Source organism: Lycorma delicatula, chromosome 13 (assembly GCF_047948215.1).
Source record: "Lycorma delicatula isolate Av1 chromosome 13, ASM4794821v1, whole genome shotgun sequence".
Lineage (NCBI taxonomy): Eukaryota > Metazoa > Arthropoda > Insecta > Hemiptera > Fulgoridae > Lycorma > Lycorma delicatula.
In genome coordinates, this window is record NC_134467.1 from 13,105,389 (window position 1) to 13,124,891 (window position 19,503).

A 19,503-nucleotide genomic window follows, 5' to 3' on the forward strand; every position below is an offset into this window, starting at 1 on the left:
CAATAAATAATCAAATGATGGTACACCAGAAAAACTTAAATGTTACACACAAAGACCCATAAATTTTCCTGAACATAGGTGACAGTTTTTGGAATCGATATGAAATGAAGCCGAACAAAATGATTCTAACCTACTTTAAAATATTTTTTGAAGTAGTAACCTTTTAAATTATCTACACATAAACAGAAAATTGTATTTACTGATATTTAGAAAACAATATTTATTTGTCTTGAAACTTAACTGAACCAGCACGGTGTAATAATTCCAGGTAGAATATTCTACCAAAGAATGCCGGGAGCATAGTTTTTTGAAGGTGCTATGATAAGAAAGAAAAATTTGAAAAGCCAACTGACTATGCTCTTCCATGTTTGCAAATAAATCTTGATCATTTTGAAAATCAGTATAATTCATTAATTAATCTTCAACGACAAAGAAAATGGATGATGAATCTCTACAGTCACCAATAGACTTTTTCTTTTAGTGTTGCGAAAGATAATACATATATCGTCAAACAACCACACATTAGCGACAAAAAAATATTATCATTAACTCGCTTTCAGATAAATGAATTCATATCTTAGTCTACAAAAAACTATTTGCCTCAGAGTTCCGTAGCGGCTACAACGATACATTAATGAAAACGGAAGACAGTTTGAGGGCAAATGTTAATCAGGTTAGTTTCATTCAATGAATAAATGTAACTTTTGAACCATATATAGTTATTTTAGACATATAATTTCTCCTACACCATAAAAGCAACCAAAAGAAAAGCCCTTCGCATAAATATAAATAAAGCAATACCCAACACCAATAAATGACAAGAACATTACAATAAACCAGAAACCACAGAAACTAAACCCAAAGCCTTAAAAATATTATAAATTTTATGAGCTGTATAATCTATACAAATACAAAATGTATTTATTCATAAGTATAAAAAAAAAATTATATACAAAATAACTAACAACAATATTGGAGGGGGTAACTATATATATAATTTTGGATAATTACATAAATGGATCCAACATACTAAGTAACAATTTTTCATAATCCAAATAATTGCATATCATTTGTATTTTTTTTTTTTTTTTTTAATTTATGATCCCATATATTACAACAGCTGAGAGCCAAAAAAAAGAGATGATAACCAGGATTTCCAACTCTTAAAATTATCAATTTCAACTTTTCATCATGCTATGTTGAAGGAATTAAAAAATGTTTTACACCAATAAGATAACTAGAGAAATGTTTTTATATCCCAATGATAGTAGCAATAAGCATAACAGAATATTTATATTAATAAAAATTCCATCTATATCTAGTTCTACCTAAAATCTTTTCTCAATTATATTATAATATAAACCACAACATTAAAAATTTTCTTCTTCTCTCTATATTATCCAACTATTCTAGACCAGAACTTATATTAAGCATGCAATTAATTTCATATTTAATATGAAAGTTAATTGTTTCCCACAAACATTTTTGTTTCACGATAGAAAAATATTGTTTTACACTATCTGTCCTGATCTTTTTTATAACTGCAAGACATGTAAAACACCTGAAATACAAGAAGTTAGAGTTGATTTCTCTAAGAGTAATGAATGATATTCACCTTACAGACGATGCCTGTAATGAATATAGTGAAATTGTATCATTTGTACAGAATATCTTCTGCATTTCAATGAGCTTGGCATACTGATACCCAATTGAAGAGAAAACCATTTCACTTCTCATCCCCGTAGTAAGTCTGGCATGGTATGTTTTTTTTAATCAAGAGTGATTTGTGAATATCAGATCCTAAGACCATTATGGTTATTGCATTTACACAATAGTATATATGTTTAGGCATGATTAAATTTTTTTCTGATATTACGAGTAAAAATATTAAATAAGTGATAGTTCCACCTTTTTACAAATTATATTTCATAAATGTTTAATTTAATATGCCATTACTTCTTATTCATAACATCCTATACACAGAAAATAAATGAACTAAAATATGACACTGAATTAAAATTTTAAAGCTGTATAAAAAAGAGGTTTAAACTAAAATCGCAAAATAATATTATTATATAAAAAATGGACACTAAATAATTTATACGAATTAACTAATTAGAAATATATAAGTATACTATACAGAATTATTGAAAAAGACTGCTGGGTTTTCAGTAATTCATGGCATCATAAACACTGAATATACAGAGATAATTATAAAGCCAAAATATTCATAATGTGAATTGTTTTTTGATATTTCTTTGTTATCGCACTACCATTTTTTTTTACGCAACTACTTTATCAAAAAAAAAAAGTATTATCACATCTATTAAATTGTATTATTGTTAAATATATTATCACAATGTATTAAACAAAAAATATATTTGTTGGTGAGCGAAACAAGCATAGGTTGTTTGTTTTATTATATTGACTCTGTGTACAGACGACTCGTATGTATATCAACATAACGTACGCTTGCTAACGTCATCTAATTAATGTTAAATAGTATTATAATATGCATATTTAATGTTAATTATATGAGGTTAGCGAGCGTAAGTTATGTTTGGTTAGGTTATGTTGATATACATATGATTCGTCAAAACACGGAGTCAACATAATCTAAAGTGTTTGTAATTTTTATTTTTCATTTTAAAAAAATGTACTTTTTTCACCTTAAATAAACATTATTATTCATTTCCTCATGAAATCTGAAGAAGTTGGATAAAAAATGAGTGGCGGTATGATAACAATCAAGTACTTTTTTTTTTTTAATTTAACAAAGTTTCATTACTGCATATTCTTTTTTGGCTCTACAGTTGTCAGTATTCTGCCGTATCTATTCAATCATGTCTGATGTAATTATTCTAATCAGCTGTACTTTGTAGCAAGATAAGTAAAGTATACATCTTTTCGGTGGATAAACCTTAATGTAACCAAGAAAAAAAATCAACTGGAGTAAAGTAAACCGTTAAGAGATCAAAAAAATACACAGGCTTATAAGTTTCATATGTATTAATCATACATTCACTTTTGAAGAATTCCAAATGAATTATTGAATAATATTGTGTTGTTCAGACTGTAAAAACTACAATTAATGCATCCAATAATGTGAAAAATAGTTTTAGCTGTATACAAAACCAAGTGTAAAAGGTACACATTATTTATTTTCTCAAGCTTGAAACATAAATAGAACACATTTTGACCGACTGTCTATTTCAAAGTTGAACTTTATACGTATGCAGATGTAACACACATTTACGAAGAACATTTTGAATAAGTTTTTGTAAATTTGTACTGTGACTCAAAAATTATTTACATTTTCACCATAACATACCTTCAAAGTTGTCACTGCGTTTTGTGCATGCATGCTTAGAGTTGGTAAAACTGCGGTCACATGTGGAAAATTAGATCCCAATTACGTCATTTGTCTTCTGGCTATTGTAGTGCAAACATATCCGCTCCACTAGCAGTTGCGCTAAGGAGGAACAACAAGCAGTGATCCGATTTCTCTGGTCAGAGGGTGTGAAAGGGGCTGAAATTCATTGTAGATTTGTATCAGATTACGGGACAGTGTTTTATCATGTAAAAGTGTTTTTTCTTGGATAGAGAAGTTTAAAAGTGATGAGTGTCGCACATGAAGAGAAAGCAGGATGTCCGTCAACCTCCACCATGGATGACAAGATTCAGCAAGCTCAAGAGATGGTTCTGGTGAATAGGTGAGTTACCATCGATGAGGTGGCGCCTTCTTTGAACATTAGTTATGGTTCTGCCCATCAAATCATCCACGACAAGCTGGCCAACCCGCCGACACACAGCTCACCAGTGTTAAGACCATTAACAAGTTGAATATTGACGTACTGAAGCGCCTTCTCTACAACCCAGATCATGGTTCCTCTATCTTTCATGTCGGCTGCTCAAAAATTCTTGCAAGGTCGTCGATTTTCCACAGAGTTAGACGTGCAGGAAGCGGTGAAAAATTTACTTCATGATCAACCAAAACCTTCTTCTTGGAAGGAATATGCAAGCTTGTGAACCGCTAGACCATATGCATTGACAAGGGAGGTGATTTTGTAGAAAAATGATATACATGTTGAATGTAAATAAACTGAAGAGCAAAAATTATAGATAATTCTTCAATCGCAGTTGTAAATTCCTTTGAACAATGGAATTTATTTTTGGACTTTAACATAAAGTAATCTCATATATCTGACACTGCATTCGATTTTTTTTAGATAAGCCTGGATTATAAGATCCGCTGTTTAAACCAATGATCAGTATATATTTGTTGAAAATTACATTAAAAAGACAATTGATTATAATTACACAAACCACAGCAGACAAGTTTTTATAGCACGGTTCACATTCTACTGATGCCTAGCAAGTCAACGACCATGGATTAATATACAGCATTAATAGCTAGTTTCAAAGTCACAGTGCCTATAGGTCAAGGTGACTGACTTTCCATATATAGGAAAAAATGTACAATTTTTTTTTTTTAAATCCCAGTGCCGAAACAAATTCTACATATTAAAAGATTTATGGAGTAATAAATTCTTGAAATCCCAGCATTATTTTTTTCCAATGACACGTATAATACTTTAACTATAATGTAACTTTTATTTAATAAAATTTTTTGAAATTGGATATCAACATTGAGATTACATCAGAAGAAATTATTATAAGATGATAAACTGTAATGAACTATTTCAAAAATAATACATTTTTATCATATTTAAATTAAAATTAAGGGAAAATAGTTTAGAGAGAGATATAGTAATGAAAAAATAAGATGTTAAAAAAATGTTATATCAAACTAACTTCGTTTTCCATCAGTGACAACTTGGCTGCAATCATCTTCATTTGTTGTTAGTGGGCAGCTCCATAACGCACCTGAACGACTTGTATTTGGTTGAAGATTTTGGCCTAAAGGTGCACCAACTAATAACCTATACGAAACAAAACATTAAATATAATTATATGAATACTGAATTCAAATTATCAATTTTTCTTATCTATAAGAGAATAAAATCATAAAAAGCGTAAAATGTTGATTTTTCTTGTCATTAGATTAACTGCTTTCATGTGTTTTTTATTCCTTAATGTTCTATACTAATTCTCAGTCCCTGCTTCATGTATTCAATAACTTTTATTTTTATTTATAATTTGCCCTCGCAATTCCTTCTCATTAGAAACACCTCAAGTGTTAATATGTAAATCATTTCATTAATTTTTTCCATTTAAATTCACCTTAGCACATCATACTTTAGCTACCATAATGTAATGATGGATTGCTTGCATGAAATATATCTTTTACATCGATTTTCCTTTCATCTATTTTATCATTCACCCCTTTTCTTTAAACTTTATTACTTTTTTCCCTGATTAAAATAGATGTAGATCTGACCCGACTATATCCTCCATGATAACATTGAGAAGAATTTTAATGATAATTCCAGTACATATATTACCTACTAGGATGAACTGTATGTGAACCGATTCATGTACTCTGATGTTAGATAATTGAATTATATATACAGAGTGATTCAGGAGGATAGGGCAATACAACTCATTCTAGAGGCTAAAAATAAGAAAAAAGTTCATATAAACATAGGTCCGAAAATGCTTTGTTAGCGAGTTATACAGAGTGAAAGATTTCGCTCGAGTTTCAGTTCCTCTGGGTAAATTAAGGCTTTCTGACATTCTGGGAAGGTCAATTAAGGGGCAAATTCAGTTACTCTAATCCCATCTACACATGAAATTATTCACACTTGTTTTTTTTTTTTTACCATCTGTAAACCTAAAGTTTGTCCCAAAGACTGGATTCCTACTACTGTACAGCGTTGTGCCTTTCTCAGCATGTTGATTTAAAAAAAAAAAATGTTTTATTTTCCCCTCAATCATATATTTATAAAAAAAAAAAATGAAAAAGAAAACATCAACTTATCCGGTATCCCTACAAACATTTCTTATTACAGCCCGACTGCAGTGTAGGAATTCCTACTCGTTAACAGTAGAAAATCCAGAAGTTTGATTCACAAAAAGATGACAGAAGAAACTTAAAATTTTTTAAACAATTTTCTTATACTTCAACATCTGTGGTCTTCCTTTACACAAGTTACCCTTTTCCAAACTCATTATAAAATTGATAAGATGCACTGAGCACCTGGTCAATCGATTCCAAAGATAAGTAAATCTTTATTCTGAATGGTATATAATAATAATAATAATAATACAATATACATATATAAATCACATCAAAAATAGGTAGTTATGCCTCCAAGGATAAGGTAAAAGGAACTTCCCCAGCATTTATCTGGATTGATCATGGGAAACCATGATAAAACATTGAGCAGAGCAGTATTTTAATATAAAAAATAGATTTTGTTAAATTCCACATCCATAAGCTTGAAATAAAATAAAATAAGCTTAACTACAAAGTAAATAAATCAGGAGCGGATTGATAGAGATTATTTTAACACAATTTATGTACAGTTTAAACAGAGATGCTGAAAATTCTGGATTTTTATTTATTAATATTATTTAAGAATTCATTAACAGAATAATTTCTTTCCTGTAAAAAAAAACACATTTTTTAATAACATTTTAAATAAACTGATGGGAAGATTTTAAAAATAATTTGGTTATTTATTAAAATATATTAAAGCCTTTTCTCATAAGCCAAAGTTGTGTTGAATTAGAATAGAAAAACTGTTGCCTACGATTTGGACAGAGGAGAGATTTGGATTTGACAGACTCTAAAATCATAAACATTAACACATAGATTGGTTAACATTTTTAATTTTCTTAATATCAGTGGTCTATGAAATCCATATTTATGGATGCTAAATAATAAAGATCTGACGATACATTTCTATATTTTGAAAACCAATTTTGAATTTTTGAGAGAGCCCAAGAGATGATATTATATGTATATCACATGAAAATATACATAAGTAAAACAGAAATACGAGGTGCTACCCAAAAGTTCGAGGAATTTTACCATAAAAATCAAATAGCTTAAAATAACTTATAATTTCAACTGTCTCCTTCAAAGTAATCCCCTTGGGCATTGATACAGTGATCCCAGCGTTTTTCCCATGATTCCATGCATACCTGGAAGTCTGCAGGTGTAAGTATTCGAAACACGTTCTGCGTTTCTTCCTGAATTTCCTTAATTGGGTTAAAACGACGGCCTTTCGATTGAAATTTCATTTTCGAAAAGAAAAAAAGTCGCACATGGCAAGGTGAGGCGAATAGGGTGGGTGGGGAATTTTTTGGCTGAATTTTTCAAATCACTACAGACAGCTACGCGATTTTTTTTCTGGTCGCTGTTCAACAGTCTCGGCATGAATTTTGCAGCGATGCGTCTCATGTTTAAATTGTCCGACAACATGCGTTGCACGGACCCGTATGACATTTGTAAGATTGTACAAACGTCGTGGATTGTTTGTCTACGATCTGCAACAATATCCTCTCGCACTTTCGTGATGTTTTCCGGTGTTGCGTTTGTTGATGGTCTTCCTAGAAGGTTAACGTCATCGACTGTCGTTAGTCCATCTTTGAATCGTTTGTACCGCAAAAATGTTTTACTTTTACTCGTAGCATTGTCACTAATTGCTTCCACAAGCATGCGATGGGTTCCTGCACCGGTTTTTTTAAGCGTGAAGCAAATTTTGATGCGGGTTCTTTGCTCTTTAAAATCTGGCATTTAGAACTTCCCCGAAGCAGTAAAACACAACGTTATACAACCGCAGAAAGTCAACAATGCAGCCTCTCACCGTCACAGCTGTTGGAATACTGATTCACAAAGAGTACTGTTAGCCACATCTAGCGACAGCAGGTCGTAACCCACCGGGTTGGTCTAGTGGTTAACGCGTCTTCCCAAATCAGCTGATTTGGAAGTCGAGAGTTCCAGCGTTCAAGTCCTAGTAAAGCCAGTTATTTTTAAACGGATTTGAATACTAGATCGTGGATACCGGTGTTCTTTGGTGGTTGGGTTTCAATTAACCACACATCTCAGGAACGGTCGAACTGAGAATGTACAAGACTAACACTTCATTTACACTCATACATATCATCCTCTGAAGAATTATCTAAACGGTAGTTACCGGAGGCTAAACAGGAAAAAGAAAGAAAAGCGGCAGCAGGTCGTACCGGCAATGGTTCGCACGCGAAATTCAAATTCCCCGAACTTTTGGGTAGCACCTCGTATTTACTTTGCGTTTAACTACAAGGCGCTTCAGAGCAATTTAGTACACGCAAAAAATCTTTAAGTTGTTCAATTATAATTTTCTTTGAGATAAAATATTAGTCAACAAATGCATCTGCTAGAGATGAGCTAACAAAAAATATCTTTAAGACTTTCCCTTTTATTTGGTATATAATTGACACGCATAGAAATAAGTGCGAGTGGAATGAGATGAATCATTTTGAAATATTTTTACAAGTAACTAATAACGATGATATAATTCTAAAAATATATAAGAATAAAATAAATTACGAGTCAAATAATAAAATACGCCACATAGATATGCATATATCGCATTAAGTACCTATGTACAACTATTTCCTGTAACAATTCAGTTACTGTTGTATAGATATGATGACGTGAAAGGAGAAATAACTAAACTGTCTGTGTCTAAGTGTGAAATGAGTGTAAGAGAGAATGCGAGTGAGTGAATAAGAGAGAGTGAGAGAGAGAGAGAGAGAGAGAGAAGATAGAACTGAGTGGTGGATCATTGAAAAAAGAGAGTCTAGCATCTGTTATCCTTCTTTAAAGCAGATGGCATATTAAATATAATTTAATGATAAGATCATCATCCTTTATAGTATTTAAACAACACATACACACACACAAAATTTAACAAAAACAAACACCATCCACACACACACACACACACAAACACAGTCTGTCTATCTGCTTATTTAACCAATGTGTGTTTATTAAAATACATAACTAAACTCCTTAACACCATTATAAGTTTATATATATATATATAAATATGTATAAAAATGTAACCTTAACAAAAACCTTTTTTAATTGAATATTTATTTATACTTTTTCTTAACATTTTTAATAACTTTGCTTAGGTTAGCTAAATATAAACATACTAGATACGACTAACTAAGAACATTGCACTCTACTGTAATTAACAACACGACTATGTCTGTTCAGGCATTACCCTTGAATAACTTAACTTACAGATAGTTTTTTTTAGTCTTGGATTTGATTCAAATTTACGGCCGTGTATAATTTAAAAAAAAATAAAAAATACCAGGGGACAAATGTCCTACTTCTTGATCAAAAATAATTTTTATTTTTTATTTGTTTCAATAAATTTTATATTTTTTCTACAAACTAGTATTCTATTTATTATTAAAAAAAAATATATATATAACAGAGCTTTTTATCACAATAATTATATTAAAATTATAATCTGAAGGGTCGTGGCATTTTTCATATGCTTCAAAATTACATTTCCATATGATATCCCACGATATGATCGAGGGTAGATTGACGATGTCATCAAGTCCCCATCTTCCAAAAAAAAGGGGGAAAAATATATATACAGACAGTGTCCCACAAAAAAATTTTCAAGGGTACTAATGCATTATAATGGCGCCAGTGTGGTTGGAAGGTTATATGTTATATTTATTTATTTTATAAATATAATTGGTCAAAAGCTGTTATATCTCCACCTTCTTATAATTATATATAAATTAACCAAACTTAACCTACGCCTTCTTCGCTCGCTAACCTCGACTAATTAACAGTAATGTTTTGATTATTTAAATAATAAATAATTACGGAATTTATTATATAAATATTCAAAACATTACTGTGTTATTATTAGCGACTAGCGAAATATTTCAACCGGATTTAGGTTATTTTAATACAGAAAAAAGCTCTACTGTAATTTTTGGAACCAAAATTAGGAAGTAATTAAAACTGATGTTTTCTTATGTAATTTGAGCTGAAAAATTTGTGAAAAACAAGTCCCAGAACTTTAACTCCAGTAGTTTTTAAGATATTCGACGTAAAACACAATTTTCGGTGTCAAAAACAGGTTTTTTACTACCTTGTATGAAGTAAAAGAAGTACTATGATCGCAAAAAATTTCGGTTTTCAGATTTCAACGGAAATATCCATTTTGACTAGTTTCGGCGTGACATCTGTACGTATGTATCTCGCATACCTCAAAAACGATCCAAAAAATTTGGATTTTTTACTTTTTCTTAACTACAGTAATAAGCCCTCACGGAAAGCTTTTCAATGATATATCATACGTGGTACTTATTTTCATCGGTTCCAGAGTAATAGCCAACTAAAATTTTAATTAATGAATTATTTGGGTCTTACAAGGGGAAGGCACATCGGTTCGAATCGGACATTTTCCTTTAATTTAAATATACTGATTTATTAATAATTAACCTCTGATTTACTAAAGATGTACGAAGCAGAAGCGATATAAAATGCCGAATAGCACAGGCGAACCAGAAATATAATTTGTTTCAAAAATTAATTTAAATGTCAAGAAAAGATTTTTGAAAGTATATGTTTGGAGTGTCGATTTATATGGAAGTGAAACTTGGACGATCGGAGTATCTGAGAAGAAAAGATTAGAAGCTTTTGAAATGCGGTGCTATAGGAGAATGTTAAAAATCAGAAGGGAGAATAAAGTGACAAATGAAGAGGTATTGCGGCAAATAGATGAAGAAAGAAGCATTTGGAACAATATAGTTAAAAGAAGAGACAGACTTATAGGCCACATACTAAGGCATCCTGGAATAGTCGCTTTAATATTGGAAGGACAGGTAGAAGGGAAAAATTGTGTAGGCAGGCCACGTTTGGAGTATGTAAAACAAATTGTTGGGGATGTAGGATGTAGAGGGTATACTGAAATGAAACGACTAGCACTAGATAGGGAATCTTGGAGAGCTGCATCAAACCAGTCAAATGACTGAAGACAAAAAAAAAAGAAGCTTTCAGAATAAATCTTTTTACAATGAAACGGTCTTTACTTTAGAGATAACCTATGTGTAATAATTAAAAATAGTGGGTAGACCACCCACTATTTTTAATTATTTCGTTAAACTACAGTTGTAATAGTTTAATTTTCTTATAAACAAAGAATATATTTGGACGAAATGATTTCGGAACGATTTAAAAATTTTCTTAAAATCGTTTGGGCCTCCACGTGGTTCGTCTGGATAGCTTATGGAAAACTGGAGATATCCATAAGTGAAATAAATAGAAATCAAACCTCTTTGGCTAAACTCCAAAGTTGTAAACTCGTGGGCTCGCCCGCAATACAGGAAAGAAACATCCTGGAAAGTTCACAGTATGGAAAGTTCTTTTATTACTAACTATATCCCTTCTGGTAATAACCAGAGAAGTTCACCGTCGGATTGGGGAGGTGGATAAATAAGAGAAACTTCTGAAGACGAATCGGAGCGTCGGAATACAACCAAAAAACAAACAGTTAAAACAAAACAGTTCCACTACTTTGCGACATTAAACGTTAATTCACTAATGAAAACAGGGAAACTCAAAAACCTCACAAACATACTAGAACACCAGAAAATAGTAATATTAGCATTACAAGAAATGAGAAATACCACACAAGAACACTACGAATCACAAGGGTTCAGAATCTACCAAGGAATTCCTGGCAAAAAAGTCATGAAAAATGTCCCGCAGTTTGGAACAGGTTTCATCGTCAAAAATGTTAAATACTCGATTCAGTCATAGATTTTCAAGCGTACTCAGACCGAATCGCAACATTAACGATAAAATCAGCAAACAAATTCTACACACTAATCAACGCACATGCACCAACAAACATTAAAAACAGGACTAATCCTAAGGAAGTGGAAAACTTCTAGAACCTATTGGACCAGATAACTACCAAAATAAATAAAAGGCACACCAAAATTCTATTAGGGGATTTCAATGCACAGTTGGGAAAGGAAAAAAGATACCAAGATATCATTGGTAAATGGCCTGTAAAGAAAAGAACAAACGCAAACGGCCAAAGACTGGTGGATTACTGTAGAAATCACGACCTTTTATCTAAATTTACCAGACTACCCGGAAAAGCCAAAAGAATGAAAACCTGGAAAAGTCCAAACTGGAAACTAGGAGAGTTTCAACTCGACCATGTCTGTATGGAAAAAAAATTCACACAAAGAGATCTACAATGTAAAAGTAATGAGAGGTTTGGAAGTAGACTCAAATCATTACTTAATCAAAATTAAAATCAAAATGACACCGAGGAGAAAATCTGCAAGGGACAAAAGATTTAAAAAGCAATATGACCAGAATAAAAATACAGGAAAAGTCACATACACCGAAAAAACAGACCGACTAGGGACTGAAAACAAACTAGAAGCCCTGGTGGAATAACTAAAAGAAATAGCATCAGAAATTGCACCGCCAGATAAAAAAAGGAAAGACCAGTAGTGGAACATTACCTGTGATCAAGCACTGGCAAACAGACACAAGGCTTGGTTGATCTTCCGATCAAGAAAGACAGTAGAAAACCAACAAAAACTAAGAATGCAAAGAAAACTCGCACAAAAAATAATCCGAAATCAGAAGAGGGAGTATCACAAGAAATTACTAGAACAGATTGAGGAAGACTTCCATAAAAATAATACAAGACAATATTACAAAAACTTTAAACTGAAGAACACTACATTTAATGCCCCAACACTAATGTTAAGAAATTCAGAAGGAAATTTGCCACACACTGATAAAGAAAATGCCAACGTCATGAGAGAAAGCTTTAGAAAACTTCTGAATTGTGAAGAACCAAAGAACTTCTGGAAATAAACACAAATACCCAGATTAAAACACCAAGAGAAAACATCCTTCCACCGACATTAGTAGAAGTAAAGATAGCTCTGAAGCAAATGAAAAACAACAAAGCAAGTGGAGAAAATTTCCTGACTGCAGAATTATGGAAGAACGCGTCAGAAAAAGTACACAGAAATCTCCACAAAGAAATGGTAAAAATATGGCACAAAGAAGAATTTTCGGAAGAATGGAAAACCGCAATAATCCACCCTTTACATAAAAAAAGGTGATAAAACCAACCCTGAACTATAAGGGAATTTCCTTACTAGATTGCACTTACAAAATTCTATCAAGAATAATTTACAACAGAATCAAAGACCAACTGGAACAAGAACTAGGGGAATACCAAGGGGGATTTAGACCGTGGGGATTTAGACCGAATTTTTTCTGGGCAGCCTCGCCCAGAAAAAATTCTAAATTTAAAATTAATTATAAGGTATCATAAACTAAGGAATAAACAACTGGTAGTGACTTTTATTGATTTCAAGAAAGCATATGATCGTGTACATCGAGAATCCCTGCTGAAAATCCTGAGAAATTTAGGGCTTCACCCAAAACTAGTCAAAATCATCGGACTAACACTAACGGATAACAAATACAAGGTTAAATTCAGGCGAGAAATATCTGATCCATTCGACATCAAAACAGGACTGAGACAAGGAGATGGACTGTCACCGCTTTTATTCAACTGTGCCCTTGAATTTATAATGCGGGATTGGAAAAAATTAAATAAATACAACGTTAAAATAGGAAAAGGTATCTCGGTAAATTGCCTAGGCTTTGCGGACGATTTAGCCCTACTATCTCAAAATATAGAAGAGGCCGGATACCAACTGTCATCACTGGAAGAGATTGCAGGAAAAATTGGTCTAAAAATTTCATACGAAAAAACCAAAATTATGGTGAGAAACCCGCTATGCATAAGCAAAGTAAAAATAAACAATAATGACATAGAACTAGTAGAAAACTTTAAATATTTGGGGGAAAACATCACGCACAACCTCCAAGAAAATCCAAACTGGAATGAAAGAATAAATAAACTCATCAAAGCCACAATAAAAACACAAAACATCTATAACAAAAAATGCATGTCCATAAACACAAAAAAAGACATTATAACTCAGTTATCCGTCCAGAAATACTTTACAGATGCGAAACCGTATTTGGACCGTACCAGACAAGGTTTACCGACAAACTGGAAAAGATTGAAAGACAGATTCTACGACGATGCATCGGGAAAAACACTAAAAAAGACGGGATTTGAAGAATTATTCCAAACGAAGAGATTTACAAAACGATCATCCCGATAACTAATAAATTTAGAAAGAAGAGAATTTCCTTTCTAGGACATATTTTCAGAACGGAAGAGATCAGACTTATCAGACGGATAATCGAACTTTTCTGGAACAAGAAAAGCAGACTGAACCGGTTATACGAAGTACAGAAAAACATGGAGGAATTAGACATAACCCAAGAAAACCTAAAAACGAAAACCGGAAACTATGAGAAATTAAAAAATAAAGAAACAAGATTCCTATCAAAACCTAAGAAAACAATAAGCCGGGTGCACTCTGAACAAGAAAGGGCAAGAAGATCTGAAACCCTTAGAAATTACAGCCAAAAAAGAAAAGCTGAAAAACAACAAATCGGCAAGAAAAGAAAGAACTTGCCAAAAAAAAAAAAAAAAGAACTAAAGTGATCCATTATGGTCTTAAAAGTAATAAAAAAAAAAAAAAGAATAAAATTTAAAAAAATCTGATGTGGACATCACATGACTTCCTTGTACACCAATTAAATTACCATAAACATTTTTAAAAGTACGTACATTTTTATTTCATTAATAACTTTTTATAGTTCATCTTTTTTTTTTAAATTGTTATTATTGAATTATTATTCATCTTAAAAATGTTAATGATTATTAATAAATCAATATATTTAAAATGAAATGAAAAAGTTAAAAAAAGGATTCTTATTCGAACCCTTGTAAGATCCAAATATTTCATTAAATAAAGGTTTATTTGGCTATAACTGTGGAACCAATGAAAATAAGTACTACTTATGATAATATATCGTTAAAAAGCTCTCGATGAGGGCTTATTACTACAGTTAAGAAAAAGCCCAAAATCCAAATTTAGAATTTGGGCTTTTGAGTTATGGGAGATACGTACTTACGTACAGACATCACGCCGAAACTAGTCAAAATAAATTCAGGGATGATCAAAATGGATATTTCCGTTGAAATCTGACATTTTTCGCGATCACAATACTTCGTACAAGGAAGTAAAAATTATACCCTTTTTTAGTTTTCTCATTTAATTTATGTTTTGTAAATTTCTTGGGCAAAAAATTATACAAAATAAAATAATGAAAAGTCGTTCTTTTTCAACTGCGAAAGAATTTTTTATATTTAATATCTTCATATATTTAGTTTAAAAAATTATTTCACGTATTTATCCTTTAAATAATTAATGTGGAACTTTAATAGCTTTTTATTTTATAATTATGTATTTTATAACAACGATATGATCAAAGTTTACTATGGTTTTCCTTGATCCATCCAGGCAAATACTAGAGCGGTTGACCTTTTTTTAATCCATTTATTTATTTCTATCTATTCCTGACATCCTTTTTCTTTTTCCTGTTTAGCCTCCCGTAACTACCGTTCAGATATTACTTCAGAGGATGAAAGAGGATGATATGTATGAGTGTAAATGAAGTGTAGTCTTGTACATTCTCAGTTCGAACATTTCTGAAATGTGTGGTTAATTGAAACCCGACCACCAAAGAACACCGGTATCCACGATCTAGTATTCAAATCCGTGTAAAAATAATTAGCTTTACTAGGACTTGAACACTGGAACTCTCGACTTCCAAATCGGTTGATTTGGGAAGACGCGTTAACCACTAGACCAACCCGATGGGTATCTATTCATGACATAATCTACGGAATCTGCACGGTATTATTATAAATCGATCCAGGATAAGAGATCTACCGTTTATATATTCCCTACATTTTTTCTCAGAATAATTTTCACGTGAAAGTATTTTAAATATTAAAATGATAAAATCATTACATTAAAACGATCTAATATTACCCGATGATGTCATAAATGAATAATACTTATAAATAATTTAAATGAAACATTTTTATTGTTTTTATAAAATATAAAAAAAATTATCGAAACCGGTGTAATGGTTATAAATTTAAAAAAACCGGAACGAGTTGAAAAGTCCAATTTAAAAAAAAAAATCTATTAACAACAAAAAAACAATTCATTTCATATGAGATTATAAGAAGCCGCAAAAATTCTTATCAAACTAACAACAGCTGTACCTCGATTTACATTAAGAGTCACGTTCCAGAGTTAAGTTGAAAATCATGTACGACTTAAACATAACAGTTATCATATTTCGTAGAAATATGATCAATAACCGCAGTTATAAATATATAACATTTTCTCATCACTTACGTTTTACTTTCGTCTAGATAGCAAATTAGCAGAGCTATAACTGTAGAATGAATATTGTAATCAGTCTAATTCGGGCATATGCGGTTTTCAGCGATCTTTACTTTTTCACATCTAAGGAATCCAAAAAAACCGGATGGATATTAATCTTCGTAAGTGTACGTGTGTTCGTTGTTACCCTATGAATCAACTTATATATCCAGAACTGCTGAATCAGATTACTTCTACAAACGGGGCATTGATGCCATTAAATTTTGACTTAAAAGGTCAAAGGGGTGAGGCTGTAGAGCAAGGTCACCCTCAGTATCTCGAGATTTCGCCTAATTAAGGTCATATTTTTGTTTGGCGCATTTGTTAATGATTAAAAAATAATAACAATATTTGTAAAAAAAAAAAGTTTTCCAACATAGCAAGCCTACTCTAGAAAATGCTTTAAACTATTGCTATGTTGTGACGTCACAGGTGAGCGATAGAATTAAATAAATGAATAATATTTAAACTGGTCTGTCGGGTCTCGAACTCGATCGCCCGGTCGACTCGGTACCTGATGTGTTAAGCCTCGCGGCTACACCGGTCTGCCGAACGTACAGGCGAAATTTTTGAAATCACATTATTTTAGTTAGTGCTAACCATCGCCGCTAGTACCGCTACATCCGCGCGAATTAAATACGTTATGCGCGTGCGCTTTAGTTAGAATCATCTAAACCCACCGGGTTGGTCTAGTGGTGAACGCGTCTTCCCAAATCAGCTGATTTGGAAGTCGAGAGTTCCAGCAATCAAGTTGTAGTAAAGTCATTTATTTTTACACGGATTTGAATACTAGATCGTGGATACCGCTGTTCTCTCGCGGTTGGGTTTCAATTAACTACAAGTCTCGGGAACGGTCGAACTGAGACTGTACAACACTACACTTCATTTACACTCATACATATCATCCTCTGAAGTATTATCTGAACGGTAATTACCGGAGGTTAAAGAGGAAACCTCCAGGCTGTGAGCGAACCGTTCGTACACCACAGAATGTTCAAGCTTTACAAGATGCTGTCACACGAAGTCCACCTAGGTCAATCCGTCGTCTCTCAGCATCTTTACAATCGCATAGTTCAAGTGTTCGAAGAATGTTAGCGAAGGACTTGCAATTCCATCCGTACAAGTTGCAGATCGTCCAGGAACTGAAACCGAACGATGCGGTTGTGCGAGCACAATTCCACCTCGTTGGATTTGTTAACGAGTAAAATTTCAGATACCGGGCTCAAGAAAATCCTACGCAGCTACACCAGCGTCCGTTTCACAGCCAGAAAGCGACCGTGTGGTGTGCTACGTCATCTTACGGTGTTATACGCCCTTATTTTTTTGAGGATGACAACGGTCTTGCGATTACAGTGACGTCGGCTCGTTACGTAGCCGTGCTTGAAACATTTGTTGTGAAACAACAAAAGGGATTTCCACCGATTCTTAACAAAGCCTGGTTTCAACAAGACGGAGCAACGTCACATACCGCACGAATATCGATGGCAGCTGTACGCCGATTATTTGGAAAACGTGTCATTTCAGGAAACGGTGACATTAAATGGCCTCCCAGATCGCCTGATCTCTCAGCTTGCGATTACTTTTTGCGGGGTTACCTTAAAAGCAAAGCGTTCCACAGTAGACCTGCTACAACGGAAGAACTGAAGGCAAAGATCCGAGAAGCGATTGCGGAAATTCCAGTTGAGATGTTACGTCAAACCTTGAACAATTTAACGAAGACTTCGTGAGTGTTTACGTAGAAGAGGAGGTCACCTGGAAGATGTCATCTTTAAAAAATAAACTAAAATGTATGTATCCTAAAATGACAACATTTGTACGATTACATGGAATAAAATTAATTTTCTAAAAAAATTTTTCATTAACGTTATTTAATTTTTTTAATTTCCCGTTTCTTTGAATCAGCCTGTATATATATATATATATATAAATGTTGGGGAAATCTTTTCTTCGTATTTCAAGGCAAAACTAAAACAAGTTTCTTTAATACTTCAAAGGGAATTAATTAAACCAAATATAAAAATATAAGTCGTTTTTATCGGCTAACTTTTGCCGTTTTTGAAGCAAAATCATAATCCTGTCGCCGTATAACTTTTGTGTTTTCTGGACGAAAAACTGTGATAAGTGATTTTCATAGGAATCTTTTGAATCCAATTTTAAACTGTTAAGAAAGTTTTTTAGGGACCGAAACAAACGGTAGTCTACCGGGGCAAGGTCGGAACTGTAAGGTGGTTGCATCAAAACTTCCCGACCTCAATTTTTTAAGGGTTACCAAAGATCTACGGGATCAGGCGTTGTCGTGATGTAAATCGATACTTTTCCTATCGATCAATTTTGATGACTTTATCTCGATCGCCGGGAGTAATCTTTCCGGTTGTTGACAAAGAGGTAAGAATCAATCGTTCGACTGGGTTATTAGTATAACGGTTCCTTTCCGATTCCACCAGAAATACAGCATCGAATTTCTAAAAGCTATATCGTGGCTTTGCCGTCGTTTGCGAAGCTTTATATCTCTTCAACCGCGATCTTTTCCGTACACTATTGTCGTACGTGATCCATCGTTATCGCCTGTAAAAAGCCAGATTTCAAAAACAGTTACATTTTGTTCGTTTTAGCGACAATTCGAAGAATGGAAATTCGATTCGTTAAATTTATCGCTGTTAAATCACGCGGTACGCGAGCGTGTGAGCTTTAAATTCTATTTTTTTTTTTTGCATTCAGCCTTCTTCAAACGGTTTAAAACTGTCTTGCGGTCGATGTTTAATTCGTTATTGATATCACGACCGGCAATTGTCTTCAATTTTTTCCTGGATTTCATCGACTTTTTCAGTAGTTGGCCGACCAGAACGAATTGCATCATTAGCATTAAAATCTACAAATTGAAAAGGTCTATTCGACTTTTCTACCGCACGTACTGATATCGAATCGAGTCCGTAAATGTAAAAAAAAACTTTAATAAAATGTCGTGCTTGACTGGAATTCGATCACGGGATCTCTGGACGAAAGGCCGAGACGCTAACTCTTCGCCACGGTATCCCATATAAAACGCAATCAAACCTTATATTGGTAGGTATTGAAATAATAAAAAGGCATGTGTAAATGTAATTTTTATTATTACCATTTAGAGTAAATGTTGGAAGTGGCCGCCATCTT

At 32.8% G+C, this 19,503-nt stretch overlaps 1 protein-coding gene across 1 annotated transcript in view; it reads right to left on the reverse strand.

The window, feature by feature from the left end:
• The window catches only part of mew (multiple edematous wings), a 103,441-nt gene that overhangs the window by 71,337 nt on the left and 12,601 nt on the right, over nt 1–19,503 (reverse strand). Inside the window, exon 2 of the mRNA XM_075381539.1 lies at nt 4,816–4,943. Coding sequence (XP_075237654.1) covers nt 4,816–4,943 — 128 coding nt within the window. The remainder of the gene's footprint in view (nt 1–4,815; nt 4,944–19,503) is intronic.